Below are 25,473 nucleotides of genomic sequence, written 5' to 3' on the forward strand. Positions count from 1 at the left end.
GCAGGTCATCTGCGTAAAGCGAGAACCAGTGCCCCCCCCCCCCCCCCCCCCGACCCAAAACCAGCCCTTTCCAGTTCATAGAGGCTCTTAACGCCATGGCCAATGGCTCTATGGGCAGAGCAAGCAGTAACAGGGAGAGGGGGCACCCTTGCCTCGTCCCTCGGTGTAGTTTAAAATACGCCGACCTCAGCCGGGTCGTACGCACACTCGCTACTGGTGCCTGATAGAGCAACCGCACCCAGTCAATAAAGCCCTCATCAAACCCAAACCTTCCCAGCGCCTCCCACAAGTAATTCCACTCCACCCGATCAAAAGCCTTCTCTGCATCCATCGCTACCACCACCTCGTCTCCTTTTTTTTTTTTGAAAATCTTTTTATTGGCTTTTCTCATATTTATAAACAGTTGTTACTTATATACATTATATTTTTCGTGCCCGCGCTAATTTGCTTTATTTTACAGAGAGGTTTGTTTTGTCCTTCATTTGACTAACTATGTATATTTTGCTGCCCTCTGGATCGGCCGATGATATCCCCCCCCCTTCCCCCCGCCCGCCCATTGGTTTCAGCACCCTTCCTCTTCTCTTGTGGTTGTTAAGGGGGATGGGAGTGCTGAAGTGGCCAGGGCCCGGAGGGTTGTTCCTTCGCAGGATGCCTCCTCCATTTGTACCCAATCTGTGTCTGGTTCTTGTACCCATCCCCTCACTTTTTCTGCTGTTGCTGCCCAGTGGTAGTATTGCAGGTTTGGTAGAGCCAGGCTCCCTGTGACTTTTCCTCTTTGAAGTGTCAGTTTGGGAATCCACACACACACACACACAAACGTCATGATTAGCCTGTCTATGTTTTGGAAAAAGGCCTTGGGGTTGAAGATCGGGATGGATCTAAACAGGGAGAGGAACCTTGGCAGTACGTTCATCTTGATCATCTGCACTCTTCCCGCCAGGGGGAGTGGGAGTGAGCCCCATCGTTGAACGTCTTTTCTTACTTCCTCCACCAGGCTGGTCAGGTTCCACTTGTGGATCAGCGTCCAGTCTCTGGCCATCTGGATCCCCAGGTAGCGGAATCTGTTCTGGGCCTTTTTGAATGGGAGCCCCTTCAGCTCTGTCCCTCCACCGGTTGGGTTCACTGGGAATGTCTCGGTTTTGCCCAGGTTAAGTTTGTAGCCCGAGAAGGTTCCAAACTCTTTCAGTATTTGCAGTATTGCCTTCAGTCCCTCCTGTGGATTTGAGACATAGAGGAGCAGGTCATCTGCATAGAGTGAGACTCTGTGCTCTCTGTCTCCTCTCCGGATTCCCTTCCAGCTTTTTGCATCCCGCAGGGCTAGCGCCAGGGGTTCGATCGCTAACGCGAACAAGAGTGTGAACATGGGCAGTCCTGTCTTATTCCTCTCTGTAGCTGGAAGTATTCAGAGCTGGTGGTGTTAGTTCGGACACCCGCTTTGGGAGCGTTGTACAGGAGCCTCACCCAGGCGGTGAATCCCGCTCCTAGCCCAAACCGTTCCAGTACCTCGAGGAGGTAGCTCCATTCAACTCTGTCAAAGGCCTTTTCCGCATTCAGGGAGACGATCACCTCTGATCTTCTCTCCCCCGGGGAGGGGGGTCATTATCATGTTCAGCAGCCGCCTGATGCTCGCTGTGAGTCGCCTACCCTTGACAAAGTCCGTTTGGTCCTCTGCGACCACCTCTGGTACGCAGCCCTCCAGCCTTTTGGCCAGGACCTTTGCGAGGATTTTCACATCCACATTCAGCAGTGAAATGGGTCTGTGTGATCCGCATTCCGTCAGGTAGAACATAGAACAGTACAGCACAGAACAGGCCCTTCGGCCCTCGATGTTGTGCCGAGCAATGATCACCCTACTCAAATCCTCGTACCCACCCTATACCCGTAACCCAACAACTCCCCCCCCCCCCCCCTTAACATGACACTACGGGCAATTTAGCATGGCCAATCCACCTAACCCGCACATCTTTAGACTGTGGGAGGAAACCGGAGCACCCGGAGGAAACCCACGCACACACGGGGAGGACGTGCAGACTCCACACAGACAGTGACCCAGCCGGGAATCGAACCTGGGACCCTGGAGCTGTGAAGCATTGATGCTAACCACCATGCTACCATGCTGCACGGAGTAGTCCGTTCCCGTGATCCCTGTCTTTATCTTTTCTGGGTATCAGTGAGATTGTGGCCTGCGCTAGCGTTGGGGGAAGGGTGCTCCCTGCCAGTGAGTCTGCAAACATGTTCCTTAGGTGCGGGGCCAGGACTGGTGTGAATTTTTTGTAGAAGTCCGCCGGGAACCCGTCGGGTCCCGGTGCCTTTCCCGCCTGCATGGAGCTGATACTCTCCATGATTTCTCCCAGGTCTATTGGTGCTTCAAGCTCCCCCAATCTGTCTTCCCCCACCATTGGCTGTTTCATCCCCGCGCCCCCATCGGAGGTGTACAGTCCCCGGTAGAAGGTCGCAAATGCCCGATTGACCTCCTTTGGTTCTGTTACCACTCTGCCTCTGCTATCCTTAACCTGCGCTATTTCCCTTGTGGCTTCCTGCTTTCTCAGATAGTGAGCCAATAGGCGGCCAGCCTTGTCTCCGTGTTTGTAGAAGGTTCCCCGTGTCTGGCGGAGTTGGTACACTGCTTTCCTAGCGGATAGCAGGTTAAAGTCCATTTGCAGCTTTTTCCTCTCTGTCAGCAGCTCTACGGTCGGGGCCTCGGAGTACTTTCTATCGATGTCCAGAATGGAGTCCACTAGCTGTTGCGTGGCCACCCTCTCTTTCCTTTCTCTGCTTGCCTTGTAGGTTATGATCGCTCCTCTGATCAGGGCCTTCAGTGCCTCCCAGAACGTGGAGGGTGAGACCTCCCCGTTTTGGTTGTTACTAATGTAATCGCCTATGGCCTGCGATATTTTTTGGGAGGAAGCCTTGTCGGCCTGGAGGTCCATGTCCAACCTCCATGTGGGGTGCTGGGCCCAGCCTGTCTCCAACCTCACATCCATATAATGTGGAGCGTGGTCGGAGATAACGATCACGGAGTAGTCCGTTCCCGTGATCCCTGGAAGCACCGATTTCCCCACTGCAATGAAGTCGATACGGGTGTATACCTTGTGCACCTGCGAAAAGAATGAGAACTCCTTTTCTCCCGGGTGCAGGAACCTCCATGGGTCCACCGCCCCCATCTGTTCCATGAAGGCCCCTAGCTCCCTAGCCATGCCCGGCGTTTTCCCCGTTCTGGGGTTTGATCGGTCGGTCAGTGGGTCCAACAAGACGTTAAAGTCGCCTCCCATAATCAGTCGGTGTGTCAAGGTCGGGGATTTCTGCCATGGTCTTCTTTATGAATTCTGAGTCGTCCCAGTTGGGAGCATACACATTTACCAGTACGACCGGTGCCCCTTCCAGGACACCGCTGAGCATGACATATCTTCCCCCTGGGTCCGTAACTGTCTTGGTTCCCGTAAACTTCGTCCTTTTGCGAATTAATATTGCTACCCCACTAGCCCTCGTCCCATAGCATGAGTGGTATGTCTGTCCCACCCAGCCCTTCCTTACCAGCAGTCGGTCCTTCTCCCTCAGGTGCGTCTCTTGTAGGTAGATTATGTCTGCTTTTAGGCTTCTTAGGTGGGCGAACACTCTGGATCTTTTCACTGGGCCGTTGAGTCCCCTTACATTCCAGGTAACAATCCTGGTGGGGGGTTTCTGACCCACCCCTGGTCCTGTGGGATCACCCATACTTACCTGGTGGACGCACCCCTGCACTCTGGGGTTTCCCTTTGCTAGGGGGCCGTCCAAAATGGCAGGGCCTCCGCTCTCACCATGGGGTCGGGCCCCAGCGCTCAAGGGTTTCCCTTTGCCCAGGGGGCACCCAATGTGGCCACCAGCTGTGTGTATGCCACACGGGTGCGCCCCTGCGCTCCAGCGTCTCCCTCCGCCTTGATGCCCTCTCGAGTGGCTATTTGCGGCACCCTCTTGGTTCCTCGCCCTGCTCCCTGCCCGCCGAGGCCTATGTCTGTACTGCTTCACTGTCTCACCGTTCTCTTTGCTTCTTTTGTTCTGCGTCCTCCCCCAGACTCCTCTACCCCCCTAGCCCCTGTCCCTTTGACCCCCCCCCCCCCGCGTTCTCCCCTCCCCTCCTTGTGCCAGATGCTCCCCCTCCCCTGAGAGGGGCGCCGTGGCCCTCCTTCCATCCTGCCCCCCCCCCCCGTGCTGGTCCTCCTCGCTAGTACGGTGGCCCTCCTCCCAGTATTATCCCAGTTCTAACCTTTCTCCTACTGGCCCTTGTCTCGCCCTCCTGTTTGCTTTTCTCACCCTCATTTCCCTCGCTCCACTCCACCCCCATTGCGTTGAGAGAGGAGACAAGCTCTGAGACAAGACAGCACAGTCCCGTGCAAGGCATAACACATGTGCACAGTTCATGAGTCCACTGTCCTTGTTTGCGGTCTGTCCTCCGCTCTTTGTTCTGGTTTTCCCTTCCTTTTCCATCCCCATGTCTTTCATTGTGGTTGCGTGTACTCCTCCCCCAGCTTGTCCGCTCTAACGCACTCATCAGCCGCCGCTGGGGTGTTAAATGACAGCTCTTTCCCCTCAAATGTTATCCAGAGTTTGGCCGAGTATATCATCCCAAATTTAACCTTGCCTTTGTGCAGTGCTGATTTTGCCTTGTTGAATTCAGCCCTTTTTTTGGCCAGGTCCGCCCCAATGTCCTGATACACCCTTATGGTCTTCCCTTCCCACGTGCTTTGTTTCATTTGCCGGGCCCATTTTAAGATTCTCTCCCAGTCTTGGAAACGGTGCAGCTTTGCAATAATTGCTCTGGGCTGGTCCCCGGCATTGGGCTTGGGTCGGAGTGACCTGTGCGCCCTGGGTTTGGGAATACCTCCTTTCCCACTAGCTTGCCCATCATTTGGGTGATGTAGCCTGTTGGGTCTCTGCCCTCTATCCCCTCTGGCAGGCCCACTACTTTAATGTTCTGCCATCTGGACCTATTTTCCTGGTCCTCCACTTTACCTCTTAGGCTCTCCTGGGCCGTTACTAACCACTTCACCTTGGCTTCTAGGGTTATCACCCTGTCGCTCTGGTCCGAGGCGGCCCTCTCCAACTCCAAAATTATTATTTTCTGCGCCTTCACTTCCCTTTCCAGGCCTTCGATGGTCTGCTGCATTGGGTAAGTCGTCTCCTTCATCATTGCTTGGAGCTCCGACCAGAGCGCCTCCTTTATGCTGGTCGCTGCATCCTGCTCACGCTCCGCTGCTTGGTCCGCCATCGTTTTCCCTTCGAGGCTCGCCTGTACCTCCGTCTCGTCTTGTGGGTCCGCCTGCCTGCGCGTCCGGCGCTCATACGCCTTACCCTTGCTACTGCTGCTGCTTGCGACTCGCTGTCCCTTCACCTTGGTGTTTTTCTTTCTTCCAGCCATCTGTCTGTCTCTCTCCCTTTCCCCGCTGCTGTTCCTTCTCCTGGGGTTGGTCTCACTTCCCCCGTTCCTCTGCTCTCGCTGCCTTGGGCTTCGGGTTTTCCCTTTTTCTTTGTTGGGGGGGGGGGGGGGGGGGGGGTGGTTACCTTTCTTTCTTTCTCTCTTTCCTTGTCTCTTTATTTATTTATTTACTTTTATTTTTCCTCCTTCTTCTTCTCTGCTCTTTTTTTTCCCCCTTCCTTCTCGCTTCTCAGGAGGGTTCGGGAGAGAAGTTCCTGGTGCGGACCGGAGTCCCTCTTTGTCTCGTCGCCCACCTCCTCTCCTTCTGAGAGCATCATAATAACTTTCAAAAGCCTTCGAACATTGGCCTTGAATTGCCTGCCCTTTACAAATCCCGTCTGGTCTTCCCCTATTACCCCCGGGGCATAGTCCTCTATCCTTGTGGCCAGTACCTTAGCCAGCAGTTTGGCGTCCACAGCTGCCTGTTTCTCAGTGGCACACCGACCGTGCGTGCCGGGATTCTCCACTCCCGCCGCTTGTCAGTAGGATTTACCTTTGGAGCCACCCCATGCCACCGGAAAACCCCCGGGCGGAGGTGCGCTGCCGGCAGAAACAGAGAATCGCAATGGCCGGAGAATTCCAGCCCATATTTCACGCTCATTTATTCTCACGTGTATTTTAATCTGATAGACAATGAACCTGAAAGGAAACAGCAGAGAACCAAGAGTCTGAGAAAGCATCACTTTTGGCTGAATTTACTGGAGCCCATTAGAACAGGCATGATGGTGGGGTGCTGGGAAAATTGGATAGGAGTACCCAGATCCAATTCCCAGCTTCAGGAAAACCATCCCCAATTAAGCCCAGGACACGAAGGGCTTGATGGAGGAATCCTGCCTATTAGCCACTTAAAGCCAATTAACCCTGAGTCCACCAGTACTTTGTGGGATTCAACAGGACTTGTATGGGTCTCTCATGGCTCCTGAAATGTCCCCAGCAAACTTTAATGGGTTTGCCAGAAGCCTACTTGGGGGCCCCTCATTGACTGGCACTCAGCGCCCGATCAAGGGATCCGGCATCGGAAAGCCACCTCGTATCCTTGCCACTGAACCCCTCGCCACCCCATCTCCAAGAACCCCATTCACCTGATTCCAGGGATCCAGTGTCGATCCTCGGAGCATTCTCAGCACCAACCATCACTCCTGGTGGCACTGTGAGCAATAGAGTTTATGGCCTCTGATTGGCCATTAACTGCTCTGAGAAGTGTCAAAGCATGATTATCAATCAAGTGCGTTCGGATTCTCTGACCGTGCGTTTCTACACATTAATTTTTTCCTGCAGGAATCAAGATTTTTCAATTTGGTGGCTTCCAGTGTTTCCACTTTTTAACAGTAAGAAGTCTTACAACACCAGGTTAAAGTCCAACATGTTTGTTTCAAACACTAGCTTTCAGAGCACTGCTCCTTCCTCAGGTGAAAGCTAGTGTTTGAAACAAACATGTTGGACTTTAACCTGGTGTTGTAAGACTTCTTACTGTGCTCACCCCAGTCCAACGCCGGCATCTCCACATCATGTCCACTTTTTAAATCAGGCACTTTACATTTTTCATTAAAAGAATTTTGGTCCCAATAACAAGGTTAACTTTGTGTAAACCTTGTGCTCTATTTGGTCTGACAGTACTTGAGCATGGAGTGTAGAAAGAATCTTACACTGTAGATAACCAATAATATATCAGACTCAATGATATTTGGTGGGACGGTGCAGAGGGAATTTAGTTTTGCATTTGAACTGGATAGTAAATTATTTACTTTGGAATGTAACCTGATCTGTGTCTGATAGAAAAGTATCAGACAGTGGGTATCAATCCTAGAACTGACAACTCTCATATGATTAGCCCCAAGCGTCCTCACTAAACAAAAGTCAATGTAAAAGAAGCATACCTGATCTGTTTAAGTAAAGAAACAGCCTGTGAATAGTGAAGGTCAATATTCAAACTAACCTGGGTGCTTTCCTTCTGTGTCTGGAGTTGGTCAAGGGCAGCTTGGATGGAGGTTGTATTTGATCTGACCTTTTCGATTTGTTGCTGCAAGTGGTCCTAAAAATCAATCAAAATAGTTACTGTAATCTGGCAATTGTAACAAAGGGAGAGAACCCAGAGAGAGAGAAATATAGGTGACACCGAATGGCATCTCTGAGATGGAGACAGTGAGGCTCGTGAGATAGATGAAGTCAGAGAATGAGAGGTAGAACTGAAGACAGACAAATTGAGGCGGCAGAGTGATAGAACTAAAAATAGGAATAACTAAATACACAAGATAACAGAGATGTGTAGTGACGTATAAAGAGATGCGTCTTGAGCTATAGAGGTGCATATTGAACAATGGATAGCTGCATATTGAGCTATTGTAAGGGCCCTTCCTGTTGTTTCCCTTATTTCACATTTCTTTTACCTTGTCGTTATCATTTTTGATCCATGGATATTTAACGAACATATACCTTTAAATCGAGCATAGGAAGTGAGGGACTCAAAAATTGCAAAATAATACACTGTGCTATTCAGGATTTTACTTTTGAACAGCAGAATGCAGACTTTCTGGCACCCGAGAGATCGGAGGGATTCAGTTCAATTGGTTGGCTGGTGGTCAATGAATTGGCTAAAGGCCGTATTCTGCCCGGCGACTGGCAGTGATTGGGTCCTGCCTGTGTCAGATGGTTTTCAGAGAATTCAGGAAGGGACTGTCGGACCCTGGATGCAGAGAGAAGGAGCTGCTGTCTATTTCTCTCTCCCTCCTTCCCTCTCTCGCTCTGTTTTCAGAAATGTTGCCTACCTGCTGTTTTTCTGAACCTGCAGAGAAATTCTTGGGACCTGGATGAATCTACAGTGAAAACCATTACAGGCTGAAAACAAAAACCTCCAACTGAAGGTCTAGACTGAAGAAAGGTGCACTGGAAGGCATCCATTTAAAAATAAGACTTTTATCCTATTTTTTTTCTTTACACCCCTCTTCCCCTCTGTGTTTGACTGCCTTGTGTGTGTGTGTGTGTGTAGAGGGTGGGGCAAGTTAAAGTGGGGTATTAGGAATTAGATAATAGTGAACCAGTTTTATTTGCTGCATGCTTAATTATAGTTATTGTTATTAATAAAAGTTAATTGTGCTTAAATTTACAAACCTGGTGACTGTAGTTATTGGGCAGCCAGAGACGAAAGACTTTGGTTATTTTCTATGAATTAGAGGGCAGCACGGTGGCACAGTGGTTAGCATCGCTGCTTCATGGCGTCGCGGACCCAGGTTTGATCTCGGCCCCGGGTCACTGTCTGTGTGTGGTTTGCACATTCTCTCCGTGTCTACGTGGATCTCACCCCGACAAGCCAAAGATGTGTAGGGTAGGTGGATTGGCCACGCTAAATTGTCCCTTAATTGGAATTTTAAAAAAAATTCTAAGAGTTTATTGTTAATTTCAATTGTGTTGCGACTCCGGGTCAAGAGGGGCTGGAACTGACAGTGGCCTATCCCAGGAGCTCGTAACACTATAGAGGGTTGCATATTGAGTGGTAGGGAGATGCGTATTGCTCGATATAGAGAGATGCATAATGATCTACAGGGAGATGCGTATTGATCATCAAACAGATGCATATTGAGCGATACAGAGATGCATACTGACCTATAGAGGTATATTCAGCAATATAAATGCATATTGAGTGACATGCATACTGACTTATAGACCTGAGAGATGTATACTGACCTATACAGAGATGCATCATAAGCTATAGAGAGGTGTGTAATGAGCTATAGAGAGAAGCGTACTGAGCTACAGAGATGTATATTGATTTGATTTGATTTGATTTATTATTGTCACATGTATTAGTATACAGTGATAAGTATTGTTTCTTGCATGCTGTACAAACAATGCATACCGTACATAGGGAAGGAAGGAGTGACTGCAGAATATAATGTTACAGTTGTAGCAAGGTGTAGAGAAAAGATCAACTTAATACGAGGTAGGTCCATTCAAAAGTCTGATGGCAGGAGGGAAGAAGCTGTTCTTGAGTCGGTTGGTACGTGACCTCAAACTTTGGTATCTTTTTCCTGACGGAAGAAGGTGGAAGAGAGTATGTCTGGGGTGCGTGGGGTCCTTAATTATGCTGGCTGCCTTTCCGAGACAGCGGGAATTATAGATAGATTGAGATCTATATCTATCTATAGATAGATTGAGCTATAGAGAGAAGCATACTGAGCTACAGAGAGATGCATATTGAGCTACAGAGAGCAGTGTTAGCGACAAAATAATATACATGTTATTAAAAAGATGTTCTAGGTTAAAAGCAGCACATGGGGAGTGGAAAACCGGTAGGCAAAGGGTTCAATTGTTGGATCAGCCGGAAACCTTAACGAAAACCTGCACTCAGGATAACTTAATCATTTTACAGGACATTACAATAATAATGGGGAACCCATGTCACAAGACTATGGCCCCAGTTTGTCTGCAAGAGATTCATTGTTCTACCCAGAGCAGGGAATACAAACCCATTAACGGCCTCAACAAGGTCTAACGACATTATTTCAGAAAGAAGTGTTACAACATCAGGTTAAAGTCCAACAGTTTTGTTTCAAACACTAGCTTTCGGAGCACTACTCCTTCCTCCGGTGAATTCACCTGAGGAAGGAGCAGTGCTCCGAAAGCTAGTGTTTGAAACAAACCTGTTGGACTTTAACCTGGTGTCAGACTTCTTACTATGCTCACCCCAGTCCAACACCGGCATCTCCGCATCATAACATTATTTAAGTAACTTGTAAAAACCCACTGGATGAGTAAATCGGTTTACCATTCAGGGGCTCAGGAAACATCTCTACTGATCAGATTGTATTGTATGAAACTGATGGATGACATCACTGCTTATCTGTAACTGTGAACAAACGTAAAATATATATGCATGAGAGAGATGCATATTGAGCTACAGAGAGAAGCGTACTGAGCTAGAGAGAGTTGCATATTGAGCTATTAAGAGAAGCGTGCTGAGCTACAGAGAGATGCATATTGAGCTATAGAGAGAAGCATACTGAGCAATAGAGAGATGCATATTGAGCTATAGAGAGATGCATATTGAGCTATGTAGAGAAGCGTACTGAGCTACAGAGAGAAGCATACTGAGCTACAGAGAGATGCATACTGAGCTACAGAGAGATGCATACTGAGCTACAGAGAGATGCATACTGAGCTACAGAGAGATGCATACTGAGCTACAGAGAGATGCATATTGAGCTACAGAGAGAAGCATACTGAGCTACAGAGAGAAGCGTACTGAGCTACAGAGAGATGCATACTGAGCTACAGAGAGATGCATACTGAGCTACAGAGAAGCATACTGAGCTACAGACAGATGCATACTCAGCTACAGAGAGAAGCGTACTGAGCTACAGAGAGATGCATTCTGAGCTACAGAGAGATGCATACTGAGCTACAGAGAGATGCTTATTGAGCTACAGAGAGACGCATATTGAGCTGTAGAGGGAACCATACTGAGCTGCAGAGAGATGCTTATTGAGCTATAGAGAGAAGCGTACTGAGCTAGAGATAGATGCATATTGAGCTACAGGGAGAAACGTACTGAGCTACAGAGAAATGCACATTGAGCTGTAGAGAGAAGCGTACTGAGCTACAGAGAGATGCATATTGAGCTATAGAGAGAAGCATACTGAGTGACAGAGAGATGCATATTGAGCTGTACAGGGAAGCGTACTGAGCTACAGAGAGATGCATATTGAGCTATAGAGAGAAGCGTACTGAGCTCGAGGGGGATGCATATTGAGCTATGGAGAGAGGCATACTGAGCTACAGAGAGATGCATATTGAGCTATAGAGAGAAGCGTACTGAGCTACAGAGAGATGCATATTGAGCTGCAGAGAGAAGCATACTGAGCTACAGAGAGATGCATATTGAGCTGTAGAGAGAAGCGTACTGAGCTTCAGAGAGATGCATATTGAGCTATAGAGAGAAGCGTACTGAGCTAGAGAGAGATGCATATTGAGCTATAGAGAGAAGCGTACTGAGCTACAGAGAGATGCATATTGAGCTGTAGAGAGAAGCGTACTGAGCTACAGAGAGATGCATATTGAGCTGTAGAGAGAAGGGTGCTGAGCTACAGAGAGATGCATATTGAGCTGTAGAGAGAAACATACTGACCTAGAGAGAGATGTATATTGAGCTACAGAGAGAAGCGTACTGAGCTACAGAGAGATGCATATTGAGCTGTAGAGAGAAGCGTACTGAGCTACAGGGAGATGTATGTTGAGCTATAAAGAGAAGCATACTGAGCTATAGAGAGATGCATATTGAGCTATAGAGAGAAGCCTACTGAGCTACAGAGAGATGCATATTGAGCTGTAGAGAGAAGCGTACTGAGCTACAGAGAGATGCATACTGAGCTACAGAAAGAAGCATACTGAGCTACAGAGAGATGCATATTGAGCTGCAGAGAGAAGCGTACTGAGCTACAGAAAGAAGCATACTGAGCTACAGAGAGATGCATACTGAGCAACAGAGAGATGCATATTGAGCTATAGAGAGAAGCATACTGAGCTACAGAGAGATGCATATTGAGCTATAGAGAGAAGCATACTGAGCTACAGAGAGATGCATATTGAGCTGTAGAGAGAAGCGTACTGAGCTACAGGGAGATGCATATTGAGCTTTAGCAGGGGTGGGCAAACTTTTCCGTGCAAGGGCCGCATACAGAAATTCACAATTTTAAAGGGCCGCATAGTATATTAATTAATAGTCCCGGTTGTAACCAATTAGCCTGCGGCATATACCTCAGCGCTTCCCCCGGCGGCATCCTGCCTTTAGCCCTCTTTTTGTCTACTTTTCAAAAATGGCGCTTCACCCGGTTATGATTCTGGGCGCCTCATATAGAACATAGAACAGTACAGCACAGAACAGGCCCTTCGGCCCTCGATGTTGTGCCGAGCAATGATCACCCTACTCAAGTCTACGTATCCACCCTATACCAGTAACCCAACAGCCCCCCCCCATTAACCTTATATAAAAAAATAAAAAATTTTTTTAATGACTTGATCTTGGTGGGCCGCATAAACACCTTTCGTGGGCCGCATGCAGCCCGCGGGCAGTAGTTTGCCCACCCCTGAGCTATAGAGAGAAGCATACTGACCTAGAGAGAGATGTATATTGAGCTGTAGAGGGACGTGTAGAGCTACAGAGAGATGGATATTGAGCTATGGAGAGAAGCGTACTGACCTACAGAGAGATGCATATTGAGCTGTAGAGAGAAGCGTACTGAGCTACAGAGAGCTGCATATTGAGCTATAGAGAGAAGTGTACTGAGCTAGAGAGGGATGCATATTGAGCTGCAGAGAGAAGCGTACTGAGCTACAGAGAGTTGCATATTGAGCTATATAGAGAAGCGTACTGAGCTACAGAGAGATGCATATTGAGCTATAGAGAGAAGCGTACTGAGCTACAGAGAGATGCATATTGAGCTATGGAGAGAAGCGTACCGAGCTACAGAGAGATGCATGTTGAGCTATGGAGAGAAGCATACTGAGCTACAGGCAGATGCATATTGAGCTATAGAGAGAAGCGTACTGAGCTAGAGAGAGATGTATATTGATATATAGAGAGAAGCATACTGAGCTACAGAGAGATGCATATTGAGCTGTAGAGAGAAGCGTACGGAGCTACAGAGAGATGCATATTGAGCTATAGAGAGAAGAGTACTGAGCTACAGAGAGGTGCATATTGAGCTATAGAGAGAAGCGTACTGAGCTACAGAGAGATGCATATTGAGCTATAGAGAGAAGCGTACTGAGCTACAGAGAGATGCATATTGAGCTGTAGAGGGAACCGTACTGAGCTACAGAGAGATGCTTATTGAGCTACAGAGAGATGCATATTGAGCTGTAGAGGGAACCATACTGAGCTACAGAGAGATGCTTATTGAGCTATAGAGAGAAGTGTACTGAGCTAGAGAGAGATGCATATTGAGCTACAGAGAGAAACGTACTGAGCTACAGAGAGATGCACATTGAGCTGTAGAGAGAAGCGTACTGAGCTACAGAGAGATGCATATTGAGCTATAGAGAGAAGCGACTGAGCTCGAGGGAGATGCATATTGAGCTATGGAGAGAGGCATACTGAGCTACAGAGAGATGCATATTGAGCTATAGAGAGAAACGTACTGAGGTACAGAGAGATGCATATTGAGCTATGGAGAGAAGCGACTGAGCAACAGAGAGATGCATATTGAGCTATAGAGAGAAGCGACTGAGCTCGAGGGAGATGCATATTGAGCTATGGAGAGAAGCGTACTGAGCTACAGGGAGATGCATATTGAGCTGTAGAGAGAAGCGTACTGAGCTACAGAGAGATGCATATTGAGCTATGGAGGGAAGCGTACTTAGCTACAGAGAGATGTATATTCAGCTATAGAGAGAAGCGTACTGAGCTACAGAGAGATGCATATTGAGCTATGGAGAGAAGCATACTGAGCTACAGAGAGATGCATATTGAGCTATGGAGAGAAGCGTACTGAGCTACAGAGAGATGCATATTCAGCTATAGAGAGAAGCGTACTGAGGTACAGAGAGATGCATATTGAGCTATGGAGAGAAGCGTACTGAGCTACAGAGAGATGCATATTGAGCTATAGAGAGAAGGGTACTGAGCTACAGAGAGATGCGTATTGATGCCTAATGATTGAGAGAAAAAAATATTGAGCTGTAGAAAGATGAATATTGAGCTATAGTGAGAGGTGTATTGAGTGACAGAAAGATGCATACTGAGCTATAGGGAGATAGATGTTGATCTATCGATAGCTGCATTCTGAATGATCGAGAGATGCATATTGTGTGACAGAGATGCGCAATGAGCTATAGAAAGGTGTGTATGGAGTTATAGAGAGATGCATATCGAGTGACAGATGCACATTGAGTTAGAGACAGAAGCATATTGAGCTATAGAAAGATGTGTGTGAACTACAGTGATGTGTATTGAGGTATATGCAAATTGAGCTATGAGTATGCACTTTGAGCAATTGAGATGAATATTGAGTGATAGATGTGTATAGATCTATAGAGCAATAGTAAGATGTGTATTGAGCAATAGAGATGTGTATTGAGCTGTAGACAGATGCATTTTAAGCAATAGTGAAATGTGTATTGAGTAATAGAGATGTGAGTTGAGCAATAGAGAAATGTGTTTTGAGCAAGAGAGATGTGTATTGAGGTATAGAGATGCATAATGAGCAATAGAGAAATGTGTATTGAGCAATAGAGATGCATATTGAGCAATAGAGAGATGTGTATTGAGCTGTAGAGAGATGTGTATTGAGCAACAGAGAGATGTGTATTGAGCAACAAAGAGATGTGTATTGAGCAATAGAGAGAAGTGCATTGAGCAATAGAGAGATGTGTATTGAGCTATATAGAGATGTGTGTTGAGCAACAAAGAGATGTGTATTGAGCAATAGAGAGAAGTGTATTGAGCAATAAAGAGATGTGTATTGAACAACAGAGAGATGTGTACTCAGCAACAGAGAGATGTGTATTGAGCAATAGAGAGATGTGTATCGGGCTTTAGATGCGTAGTGAGCTATAGGCAGCATGGTGGCACAGTGGTTAGCACTGCTGCCTCACAGCACCAGGGACCCGGGCTCAATTCCAGCCTTGGGTCACAGTCGAAGTGGAGTTTGTACGTTCTCCCCTTGTCTGCGTGGGTTTTCTCAGGATGCTCTGGTTTCCTCCCACTGTCCAAAGATAGGCAGGTTAGGTGGATTGGCCATGCTAAATTGCCCCTTAAGTGTCCAAAAGGTTAGGTGGGGTTATTAGGTTACGGGGATAGGGTGGAGGGTGGGCCTAGATGAGGTGCTTTATCAGAAGGTCGGTGCAGACACGATGGGTCAAATGGCCTCTTTCTGTGCTGTGGCGATTCTATGATTCAATAGAGCGTATTGAGCAACAGAGAGATGTGTATTGAGCAACAGAGAGATGTGTATTGAGCAATAGAGAGATGTGTATTGAGCAATAGAGAGATGTGTATTGAGCAATAGATAGCTTGATACATAGTACTACTAATAATAATCTTTATTGTCACAAGTAGGCTTGCATTAACACTGAAATAAAGTTACTGTGAAAATCCCCTAGTTGCCACACTCCGGCGCCTGTTCGGATACACAGAGGGAGAATTCAGAATGTCCAATTCACCTAACAGCATGTCTTTCGGGACTTGTGGGAGGAAGCCCCTGAAGGAAACCCATGCAGACACGGGGAGAACATCCAGACTGTGCACAGATAGTGACCCAAGCTGGGAATGGAACCTGGGACCCAGGCGCTGTGAAGCAACAGTGCTATCCACTGTGTTACCGTGCCACCCTATTGAGTAATAGGGATGCATATTGAGCTATAGAGAGATGCATATTAAACATAGAAACATACAAAATAGGAGCAGCAGGCCATTCGGCCCTTCGAGTTTGCTCCGCCATTCATTATGATCATGGCTGATCATCAAGTTCAATACACTGATCCTGCCTTCCCCTCATATCCCTTAGTCCCAAGAGCTATATCTACTTCCTTCTTGAAATTACACAAAGTTTTGGCCTCAATTAATTTCTGTGGTAGCGAATTCCACAGATTCGCCACTCTTTGGGTGCAGAGATTTCTTGTATTGAGCTACAAAAAGATGCATATTGAGCAATTTAGAGATGTGTATTGATATTTAGAGATTCATTTTGAGCTTTAGAAGATACATATTGAGCTATATAGAGATGCCTATTCAGAGACAGAGAAATGCCTATTCAGAGACCTAGGGATGCGTATTGAGCTTTGGAAGATGTATATTGGGCTGTAGAAAGATATATAATGAGCTATAGAGAAACGCGTATTGAGCTGCAGAAAGATGCATACTGAGCTATAGGAAGATGCGTACTGAGCGATGCATACTGATCTATATTGTATGACAGAGAGATACGTATTGAGATATAGAAAGATGCATACTGAGCTATAGAGAGATGTATATTGAGCTATAGAGAGATGCAAATTCAGCTATAAAGAGATGCATATTCACCTATAGAGATGCATATTGTCAGCGAGATGCGATCCTTATTGAGCTATAGAGATGCATTTTGAGTTATAGAGAGATGCATTTTGAGCTAGAGAGATGCATAATGAACGATAGAGAGATGCATATTGAAATATAGAGAGATGCATATTGAACAATAAGGAGATGTCTGTTGAACTATAGACAAGCTTTTTGAGATATAGCAAGATGCCTATTGAACAACAGTGTTGCATACTGAAGCAGGGAGCACGGTAGCATAGAGGTTAGCACTATGGCTTCACAGTGCCAGGTTCTCAGGTTTGATTCCCGGCTTGGGTCACTGTCTGTGCGTGTCTGCGTGGGTTTCCTCCGGGTGCTCCGATTTCTTCCGACAAGTCCCGACAGACGTGTTATTAGGTAATGTAGACATTCTGAATTCTCCCTCTGTGTACCGAACAGGTGCCGGAATGTGGTGACTAGGGGCTTTTCACAGTAACTTCATTGCAGTGTTAATGTAAGCCTACTCGTGACAATAAAGATTATTATTATTATGGAGGACTGCATATTGAGCTTTGCCGATTTTGAAATCGACCTATAGAGTTGGGTATCGAGCTACAGAGAGTTTGCTATTGAGCCACAGAAAGGTTGGTATTCAGTTTTAGAATGTTCAGTCTTCAGCAATAGAGAGATGCATGCTGAGCGATGCATATTCAATGATAGAGCGATACATATTGAGTGACAGGGAGATGCACATTGAGTTATAGAGAGATGGGTATTCACAGAATACCTACAGTGCAGAAGAAGGCCATGAGGCTTATCGAGTCTTCACCAACCCTGTGAAAGAACCTCCATGCCTCCACCCTATCCCCATCACCCAGTAATCCCACCTAACTTATTGGACACTAGGGGCAATTTAACAAGGCCAATCGACCTAACCTGCACATCTTTGGACTGTGGGAAGAAACGGGAGCACCTGGAGGAAACCCACGCAGACACTGGAAGAGCATTCAAACTCCACACAGATCGTCACCCAATATCGGAATTGAACCGGATCCCAAGCGCTGTGAGGCAGCCATACTAACCTCTGTGATCTACAGAGATACATATTGAGCAATAGAAACATATTGAGCTATAAAAAGAAACGTATTTAGGGATGTCTATTGAGTGATAGAGAGATGCATATTGAGCTATAGAGATTCATATGGATCGTCAGAGAGATACATATTGAGCAATAGAGAAATGCATATTGAGCTTTAGAGAGTTGCTTATTGAGCTATAAAGAGATACATATTGAATTATAGAAAGATGCATATTGAACTGTAAAGAAATGCCTTTTTAGTTACAGAAAGAAGCATATTGAGCAACAGAGATGCGTAATGAGAAAGTGAGGTGCGTACTGAGCTATAGAAAAATTAATATTAAACGATGGTCAGATGTGGATTGAGCTATAGGGAGATGCGCAGTGAGCTATAGAAAGGTGCATATTGAATTATGGCGATGCATACAGAGCTATAGGGTGCAGCGGATTGAGCCATCAAGTGATGCATATTGAATGATAGAGAGATACATATTGAGTGATAGAGAGATGCATATTGAGCAAGTTAGATGCATATTGAGCGAAAAAGATCATATTGTGCAAGAGAGATGCGTTTTGAGCTGTAGAAAGATGCATATTGAGCAAGTTAGATGCATATTGAGCAAAAAAGATCATATTGTGCAAGAGAGATGCTTTTTGAGCTATAGAAAGATGCATATTGAGCAACAGCGATATCATATTGAGCGGCAGAGAGATGCATATTGAATGATAGAGAGATGCATGTTGAATAATATAGACATGCCTATTGAGCTATGGACAAATGTACTGAGCTATAGAAAGATGCATATTGAGCTGTAGAGATATGACCTGTGGTGTGGAGAGATGGATATTGAGCTTTGGGACTTCCGGAGACGGCCATGGAGTAGGTGGTTGAACATTTGGCAGCTCCCGCTCAAGGCGGTTTTTCCGATCCTTTTCCCTGTATGTTTGGCAGATGTTTTGGTGGAAAAAGGTGTAGAGGTGGTGAAGCAAAGTTAAATTCCACTGGTAGTGCCAGTGGATGGATTCATGGACCAGAAGTGGGTTGAGAAGGAAGGAGCTGTTGGAGCAAGAAACTCTTCATGCCAGAGGTAGATGGCGAAGGGTAAAGGGTCGACCCTACCAGCTCAATGGTCGACGGAGCAGTAGGTGGACTTCCTCAATGAGAGGTTTAGCCAGCAGAGGAGGCTCAGAAGGACCTGGCAAACGTGATAGACCCGCGGAAAGCGGGGATCGAGCGGGTGGATGCGATTCTGCAGGTTGATAGGAGGTACTCGGAGGCCCCGGTGGCAGGTTTGTTAATAATAATAATAATAATAATAATAATCGCTTATTGTCACAAGTAGGCTTCAATGAAGTTACTGTGAAAAGCCCCTAGTCACCAAATTCCAGCGCCTGTTTGGGGAGGCCGGTACGGGAATTGAACCCATGCTGCTGGCCTTGTTCTGCGTCACAAGCTAGCTGTTTAGCCCACTGTGCTAAACCAGCCCCAGCTAAACCAGTTCCTGTTGAAGGAGCAGCAGAAGTTCCAGATGGAGTTCGGGTTGGTGTCAATGGGGAAGGCAGTGGAGCAGCTTGGGGCAGTTACGGAAGGCCAGGGGGTCAGTGTATGAATATGGGGAGAAGGCAAGTAGGATGCTGGCTCACCAACTGAGGAAGCAGGAGGCGGTGAGGGAGATCGGTAAGGTGAAAGATGGGAGGGGAAGAACAGTTCTGGACCCGGTGGGGGTGACTAGGGCTTTCAAGGAATTTTATAAGAGGCTCTATGAATCGGAGCCCCCAACCAGGGGAGGGAATGTGGCGATTCCTAGACGGGTTGGAGTTCCCCAAGATGGAGGAGGACCTGATAGATAGGTTGTGGCCCACATTGGATAGGTGGAGGTAATGGAGAATATGGGAGTGATGCAGGCAGGGAAGGCCCCGGGCCCGGATCGGTTCCCGGTAGAATTGTACAAGATGTTTTCTGGGGATCTGGGGCCCTAGCTGGTAAGGGCATACAATGAGGCGAGGGATATGGGGGAACCTCCCCCTACATTATCGCAGACTTCAATATCCTTAATTTTGAAGAAGGATAAGGACCCAGAGCAGCGTGGGTCCAACCTCCTGATATCGCTGCTGAGTGTGGATGCCAAACCTGGCCTCGCGGATTGAGGACTGAGTGCTGTGGGTGATAGAGGAGAACCAGACGGGGTTTGTAAAGGGGAGGCATCTGTCAGCTAATGTTAGACGGTTATTAACGTGATAATGATGCCCCCGAAGGGACAGGATGTGGAGGTCCTTTGGACACAGAGAAGGCGTTTGATCAGGTGGAACGGGAGTATCTGTGATAAGTGCTGGGACAGTTCGGGCAGCGGTTTGTGGACTGGGTTGGTTGCTTTAACGGGTGTCCGTAGCGAGTGCAAGGATGAATCGGGTGAGCTCTGGGTATATCAGTCTACACCGTGGGACAAGGCAGAGGTGCCCACTCTCCCCGTTGCTTTTTACCTTGCTGATAGAGTTACTGGCAATGACGCTTAGAACGTCAAGTAGTTGGAGAAGGATAGTGCAGGGGTGTGGAGCACAGGGTCTCACTATAGGCAGACGATCTGCTGCTTTACATATCGGATCCACTGGAGGTTTTGGGGGAATTATAAATATTTTAGAGGAATTTGACTGTTTTCCAAATATAAGTTAAACATGGGGAAGAGTGAGGTCTTTCCGATCCAGGCAAGGGGGCAGGAGAAGAGGTTAGGCAAGCTGCCGTTTAAAGTGGTGGGGGCGAGCTTTAGGTATTCGGGCATCCAACTGGCGCAGGGATGAGAACAACTACATGAACTGAATTTGGCGCGGTTGGTGGAACAGATGAGGGGGGCTTTAAGAGGTGGGACGTGCTCCCGTTGTCGCTGGCAGGGCGCATGCAGACAGTGAAAATGACGGTACTCCCGAAGCTGTTATTTGTTTTCCAGAACCACCCGATCTTCATTCCAAAGTCTTTTTTCAGGAAAATTAATGCTCTGATTTTGGGTTTGTGTGGGCGGGGAAATCTCCACGGGTAAAGAAGGTGCTGTTGGGACGGGGACGCTGGGCATGGGGGGGCGGGCCTTGCCAAATATAAGGAGTTAAGATTGGGCAGCAAATATAGCCATGGCAGCCTCTTGTAAGGGCACAACTTAGGGGCATTGTTGACGCCGCTTTTGCCACAGGGGCTGGTTTAGCTCACACAGCTAAATCACTGGCTTTTAAAGCAGACCAAGCAGGCCAGCAGCACGGTTCGATTCCCGTACCAGCCCCCCCGGACAGGCGCCGGAATGTGGCGACTAGGGGCTTTTCACAGTAACTTCATTGAAGCCTACTCGTGACAATAAGCGATTTTCATTTCATTTTCATTTCATTCTCGCCGGCCAATTGCTCCACAAGTCCCGTGGTGGTGGCAGCCCTGAGGGTGTGGGGACGGCGCTAGCAACATCTGAGGCTGGAGGGTGCCTCGGTGTGGGCACCAATCTGCGAGAATCATAGATTGTACGGGGGGGGGGTTGGATGCGAGGTTTCTAGGGTGGCGGCGGGCAGGGATTGAGTGGTTTGGGGACATTTTTGTCGGGAGCAGCTTTTCGAGTTTAGAGGAATTAGAAGAGGAGTATGAGCTGCCCAGTGAGAATGGGTTCCAATACCTACAGGTGCGGGATTATGTGAGGAAGCAGGTGCCATCCTTTCCCAACCTGCCATCCCCGGGGCTGCAGGACAAGGTGATATCGAAAGCAGGAGTGGGTGAGGGTAAGGTATCCGAGGCTTACAAGGAGTTAATGGACTAGGGCTTCCGGTGGCGACCATGACTTGCTCGGTCGCGTTCACGGCAGCTCCCGCCGAGATCGGGATTTCGGGCCGCTAAACGGGGCGGGGGCGGCACTTGGGAGGCGGAGACCGGTGTGGGAACGGACGTTGGAGAGGTTCCCCCCGCTGCTGTATGGTGGGAACCAGGAGTGGGGCCGTCAGATGTGCAATTGCGGGAAAGAAGGCTGAGAAGGTCCGAGGAAACAAAATGGCGGCCGGAGTGGATTGAGAGGTGTGGACAGAGTGGGCCAGAGAGCAGCAGGAATTTCTGAGAAGCTGCTTCACAGAATTAAAAACGGAGATGCTGGCCCCCATGAAGGCCTCTATGGAGAAGATTGTGGAGGTCCAGAAGGCACAGGAAGGTGGCGGAGAATGAGGATGAGATCCTGGGCCTGGCGGTGAAGGTGGAGGCGCACGAGACCTTACATAAGAGATGGCAGGAGAGGCTGGATGACCTCGAGTACAGGTCTCGGAGCCATAATCTGCGAATCCTGGGCCTTCCTGAAGGTGCGGAAGGGGCGGAAGCGAGCACGTATGTGACCGTAATGTTGGGACACTGATGGGCGCGGGGACCTTTCCGCGGCCCTTGGAACTGGATGGGACGCATAGAAAGCCGAGGGTGAACGAGCCACCGAGGGCGATGGTGATAAGATTCCACCGTTTTGCAGACCGGGAGCATGTCCTGCGGTGGATGAAGAAAGAGCAGAGCAGCAAGTGGGAGAATGGCGAGATCCGCATTTACCAGGACTTGGGAGCTGACATGGCGAGGAGGCGTGCGGGTTTCAACCAGGCCAAGGCGGTCCTCCACAGCAAAGAAGTGAAGGTTGGGCTCCTGTATCCGGCGAGACTCTGGGTAACATACCAGGACACGCATCATTACTTTGATACCTGGGGGTTGACCTGGGGTAAGATGGCGGGTTGAGCATAAGTTTGATTGCCTGTCTGCTCCAGTTTGTTTGTTGTTTTTTTATTCTCCTTGTGTTTTGTTCCAGGGGGCGGGAATCACCCGGGTCATGTTGTCCCGGGAGGGTCCCGGATGGCACTTGCCCCTTTACCCTGCGGGGGAGGGGGGGGGCTGGATGGCCCGAAGGAGGTGACAAGACTAAGGTCGGGGGATAGAGGTGGAAGCGGCCGGGGTCAGCATGGGTGAGCTGACCTACGGAAGCGCAATGGGGGGGGGGAAATCAGAGCTAAGCGGATGCTTGGCAGAGGGGAGGGATGCGGGGGATTGGGGGGGGGGGCGGGGGAAGGGGTGCTGCTTTGCTGACTGAAGGGGAGCCAGTTGAGGGGAATGGATGGAGTCGGGCTGGGGGGCCGCCGAGGGGAGGGCTGGAGTGAGCGGGAGGCGCGGGCACATGGCTGGCCGAAAAAGGGAGATGGCTAGTCGCAGGGCAGGGGTGGTGGTCAACCCCCCCGACCAGGCTGATCACGTGGAACGTGAGGAGCCTGAATGGGCCGGTCAAGAGGTCTCGCGTGTTCTCGCACTTAAAGGGGTTGAAGGCGGACGTGGCCATGTTGTAGGAGACGCACTTAAAGCTCGCTGACCAGACGAGGTTAAGCAGAGGATGGGTAGGCCAGGTGTTTCACTCGGAGTTTGACTCAAAGACCAGAGGGGTGGCAATTTTGGTTGGTAAACGAGTGGCGTTTGAGGCGGGGAGCATCGTGGCAGACAAGGGGGGGTAGGTACATAATGGTGAGTGGCAAGCTGCAGGGGGGCCGAGTCATGTTAGTGAATGTGTATGCCCCGAACTGGGATGATGCGGACTTCATGAGGCACGTTGGGTAGGATCCCGGACTTGGAGTCAAGTAACTCGATTATGGGAGGGGTCTTGGACCTTTCCAAGTCCAGGTCGGGAAAGAGGCTAGTGGCAGCCAGGGCCCTGTGGGAGTTCATGGACCAGATGTGGGGGCGTGGACCCGTGGAGATATGCGCGGCCAAGGGCGAAGGAGTTCTCCTTTCTCTCCCACGTCCATAAAGTCTATTCACGGATAGACTTCTTCGCGAATTGTCTTCTTTGTGTTTTGCAGGGTGTTAATCCCGAGGCTGGAGGGGGTTGAGTATTCGGCCATTGCGGTCTCGGACCATGCCCCGCATTGGGTGGACCTGCGACTAGGGGGGAGCGGGGGCAGCGCCCTCTCTGGAGACTGGATGTGGGGCTGCTGGCGGATGAAGATGTGTGTGGGCGGATAAGGAGGAGCATCGAGAACTATGTGGGAGCGAATGACACAGAGAAGATAATAGTGGCAGTGGTTTGGGAGGCTTTGAAGGCGGTCATTAAGGGGGAGTTAATTTCTATTAGGTCCCACAGGGAGGAGAGGCGAAGAGGGAGAGGCTAGTGGGAGAGATACTTAGGGTGGACAGGACGTTCGCGGAAGCCCCGGGGGGGGGGGGGGGGGGGGGGGGGGGGGGGCTGCTAAACGAGCGCTGGAAACTGCAGGCAGAGTTCGATTTGCTGACCACGGGGAAGGCGGGAGGCACAGATGAGGAAAGTGAAAGGGGCAGTCTACGAGTATGGGGAGAAAGCCAGTAGGATGCTGGCGCACCAATTGCGCAGGAGGGAGGCGGCTAGGGAGATTGGGGCAGTGCGGGATAAGGAAGGCAACATGGTGTTGAGCCCAGAGAGAGTCAACAAAGTCTTCAGGGAGTTCTACAGAAAGCTGTACGAGTCGGAACCCCCGTGGGGAGGGGAAGGGATGAAGCAATTTATGGACCGATTGAGGTTCCCAAGGGTGGACGAGGAGCGGGTGGAGGGACTGGGGGCTCCGATTGAGTTGGAGGAGGTAGTTAAGGGGCTGGCAAGCATGCAGTCGGGCAAGGCCCCTGGCTTCCCTGTAGAATTTTATAAGAAGTTCTCGGAGCTACTGAGCCCACTCCTGCTAAGAACCTTTAATGAGGCAAAGGAGAGAGGGTCCCTCCCCCCGACGATGTCGCAGGTATTGATTTCGCTCATTTTGAAGAAGGAGAAGGATCCGCTCCAATATGTCGATATCGCTCCCGAATGTAGACGCTAAATTGTTGGCAAAAATTCTGGCCACCAGAATAGAGGTGAACCCGGGAGTGATCGAGGAAGACCAGACGGGTTTCTTCAAGGGCAGGCAATTGAACACAAATCTGAGGAGGCTCCTGAACATTATCATGATGTCCTCGGAGTGGGGGGATGCGGACGTAGTGGCTGCAATGGATGCAGAGAAGGCCTTTGACAGGCTGGAGTGGGAGTACCTGTGGGATGCGTTAAGCGTTAAGTTTGGCGAGGGATTTATAAGGTGGGTCAAGCTCCTTATCAGGCCCCTGTAGCGAGTGTGTCCATGAACCGGCTGAGGTTGGATTATTTCAGGCTGCATCGGGGGACGAGGCAGGGGTGCCCCCTGTCCCCATTGCTGTTTGCCCTGGCAATTGAGCCGTTGGCCATAGCGCTCAGGACTTCAAGGGACTGGGGGGGCTGGTGCCGGGGGGGGGGGGGGGGGGGGGGGGAGGAGCACCGGGTCTCCCTTTAGTCACCTGTTGTACATTTCGGACCCGCTGGAGGGGATGGGGGAGGTCATGCGGATCCTAAAGGACTTTGAGAGATTTTCGGGGTACAAGTTGAACGTGGGGAAGAGTGAGCAGTTCGTGGTCCACGCTAGGGGCCAGGAGGAGAGACTGGGGAAGCTCCCGCTCAAGATAGTGGAGAGGAGTTTTCGGTACTTGGGGATACAAGTGGCTAGGAACTGGGATGCACTCAACTTAACCCGGCTGGTGGAGCAGATGGAGGGAGATTTTAAAAGGTGGGACATGCTCCCGCTTTCCCTGGCGGGACGGGTGCAGTCTGTGAAGATGACGGTTCTCCCCAGGTTCCTCTTCGTTTTTCAGTGCCTCCCCAAGTCCTTTTTTAAGCGGGTGAATAGGATTGTTACAGGATTTGTGTGGGCGAATAAAACCCCGCGAGTTACAAGGGCATTCTTGGAGCGTAGTCGGGAGGGGGAGGACTGGCTCTGGCGAAATTCTGCAGTGATTATTGGGCGGCCAATGTGGCCATGATTAGGAAGTGGATGATGGAGGAGGGGGCGGCATGGGGCCGGCTGGAGGCAGCGTCATGCAGAGGCACCAGCCTAGGAGCACTAGTCAGGGCGCCGCTGCCGTTCTCGCCGGCGCGATACACCACAAGTCCGGTG

At 49.2% G+C, this 25,473-nt stretch overlaps 1 protein-coding gene across 1 annotated transcript in view; it reads right to left on the minus strand.

Annotated features, from left to right (window-relative positions):
- LOC119953559 (E3 ubiquitin/ISG15 ligase TRIM25-like) overlaps positions 1-25,473 on the minus strand; it is a 48,686-nt gene that overhangs the window by 17,563 nt on the left and 5,650 nt on the right. The window contains exon 2 of the mRNA XM_038777946.1: positions 7,389-7,484. Within this exon, the coding sequence (XP_038633874.1) occupies positions 7,389-7,484 (96 nt within the window). The remainder of the gene's footprint in view (positions 1-7,388; positions 7,485-25,473) is intronic.

The sequence above is a fragment of the Scyliorhinus canicula genome, chromosome 18 (genome assembly GCF_902713615.1).
Source record: "Scyliorhinus canicula chromosome 18, sScyCan1.1, whole genome shotgun sequence".
Classification (NCBI taxonomy): Eukaryota; Metazoa; Chordata; class Chondrichthyes; order Carcharhiniformes; family Scyliorhinidae; genus Scyliorhinus; species Scyliorhinus canicula.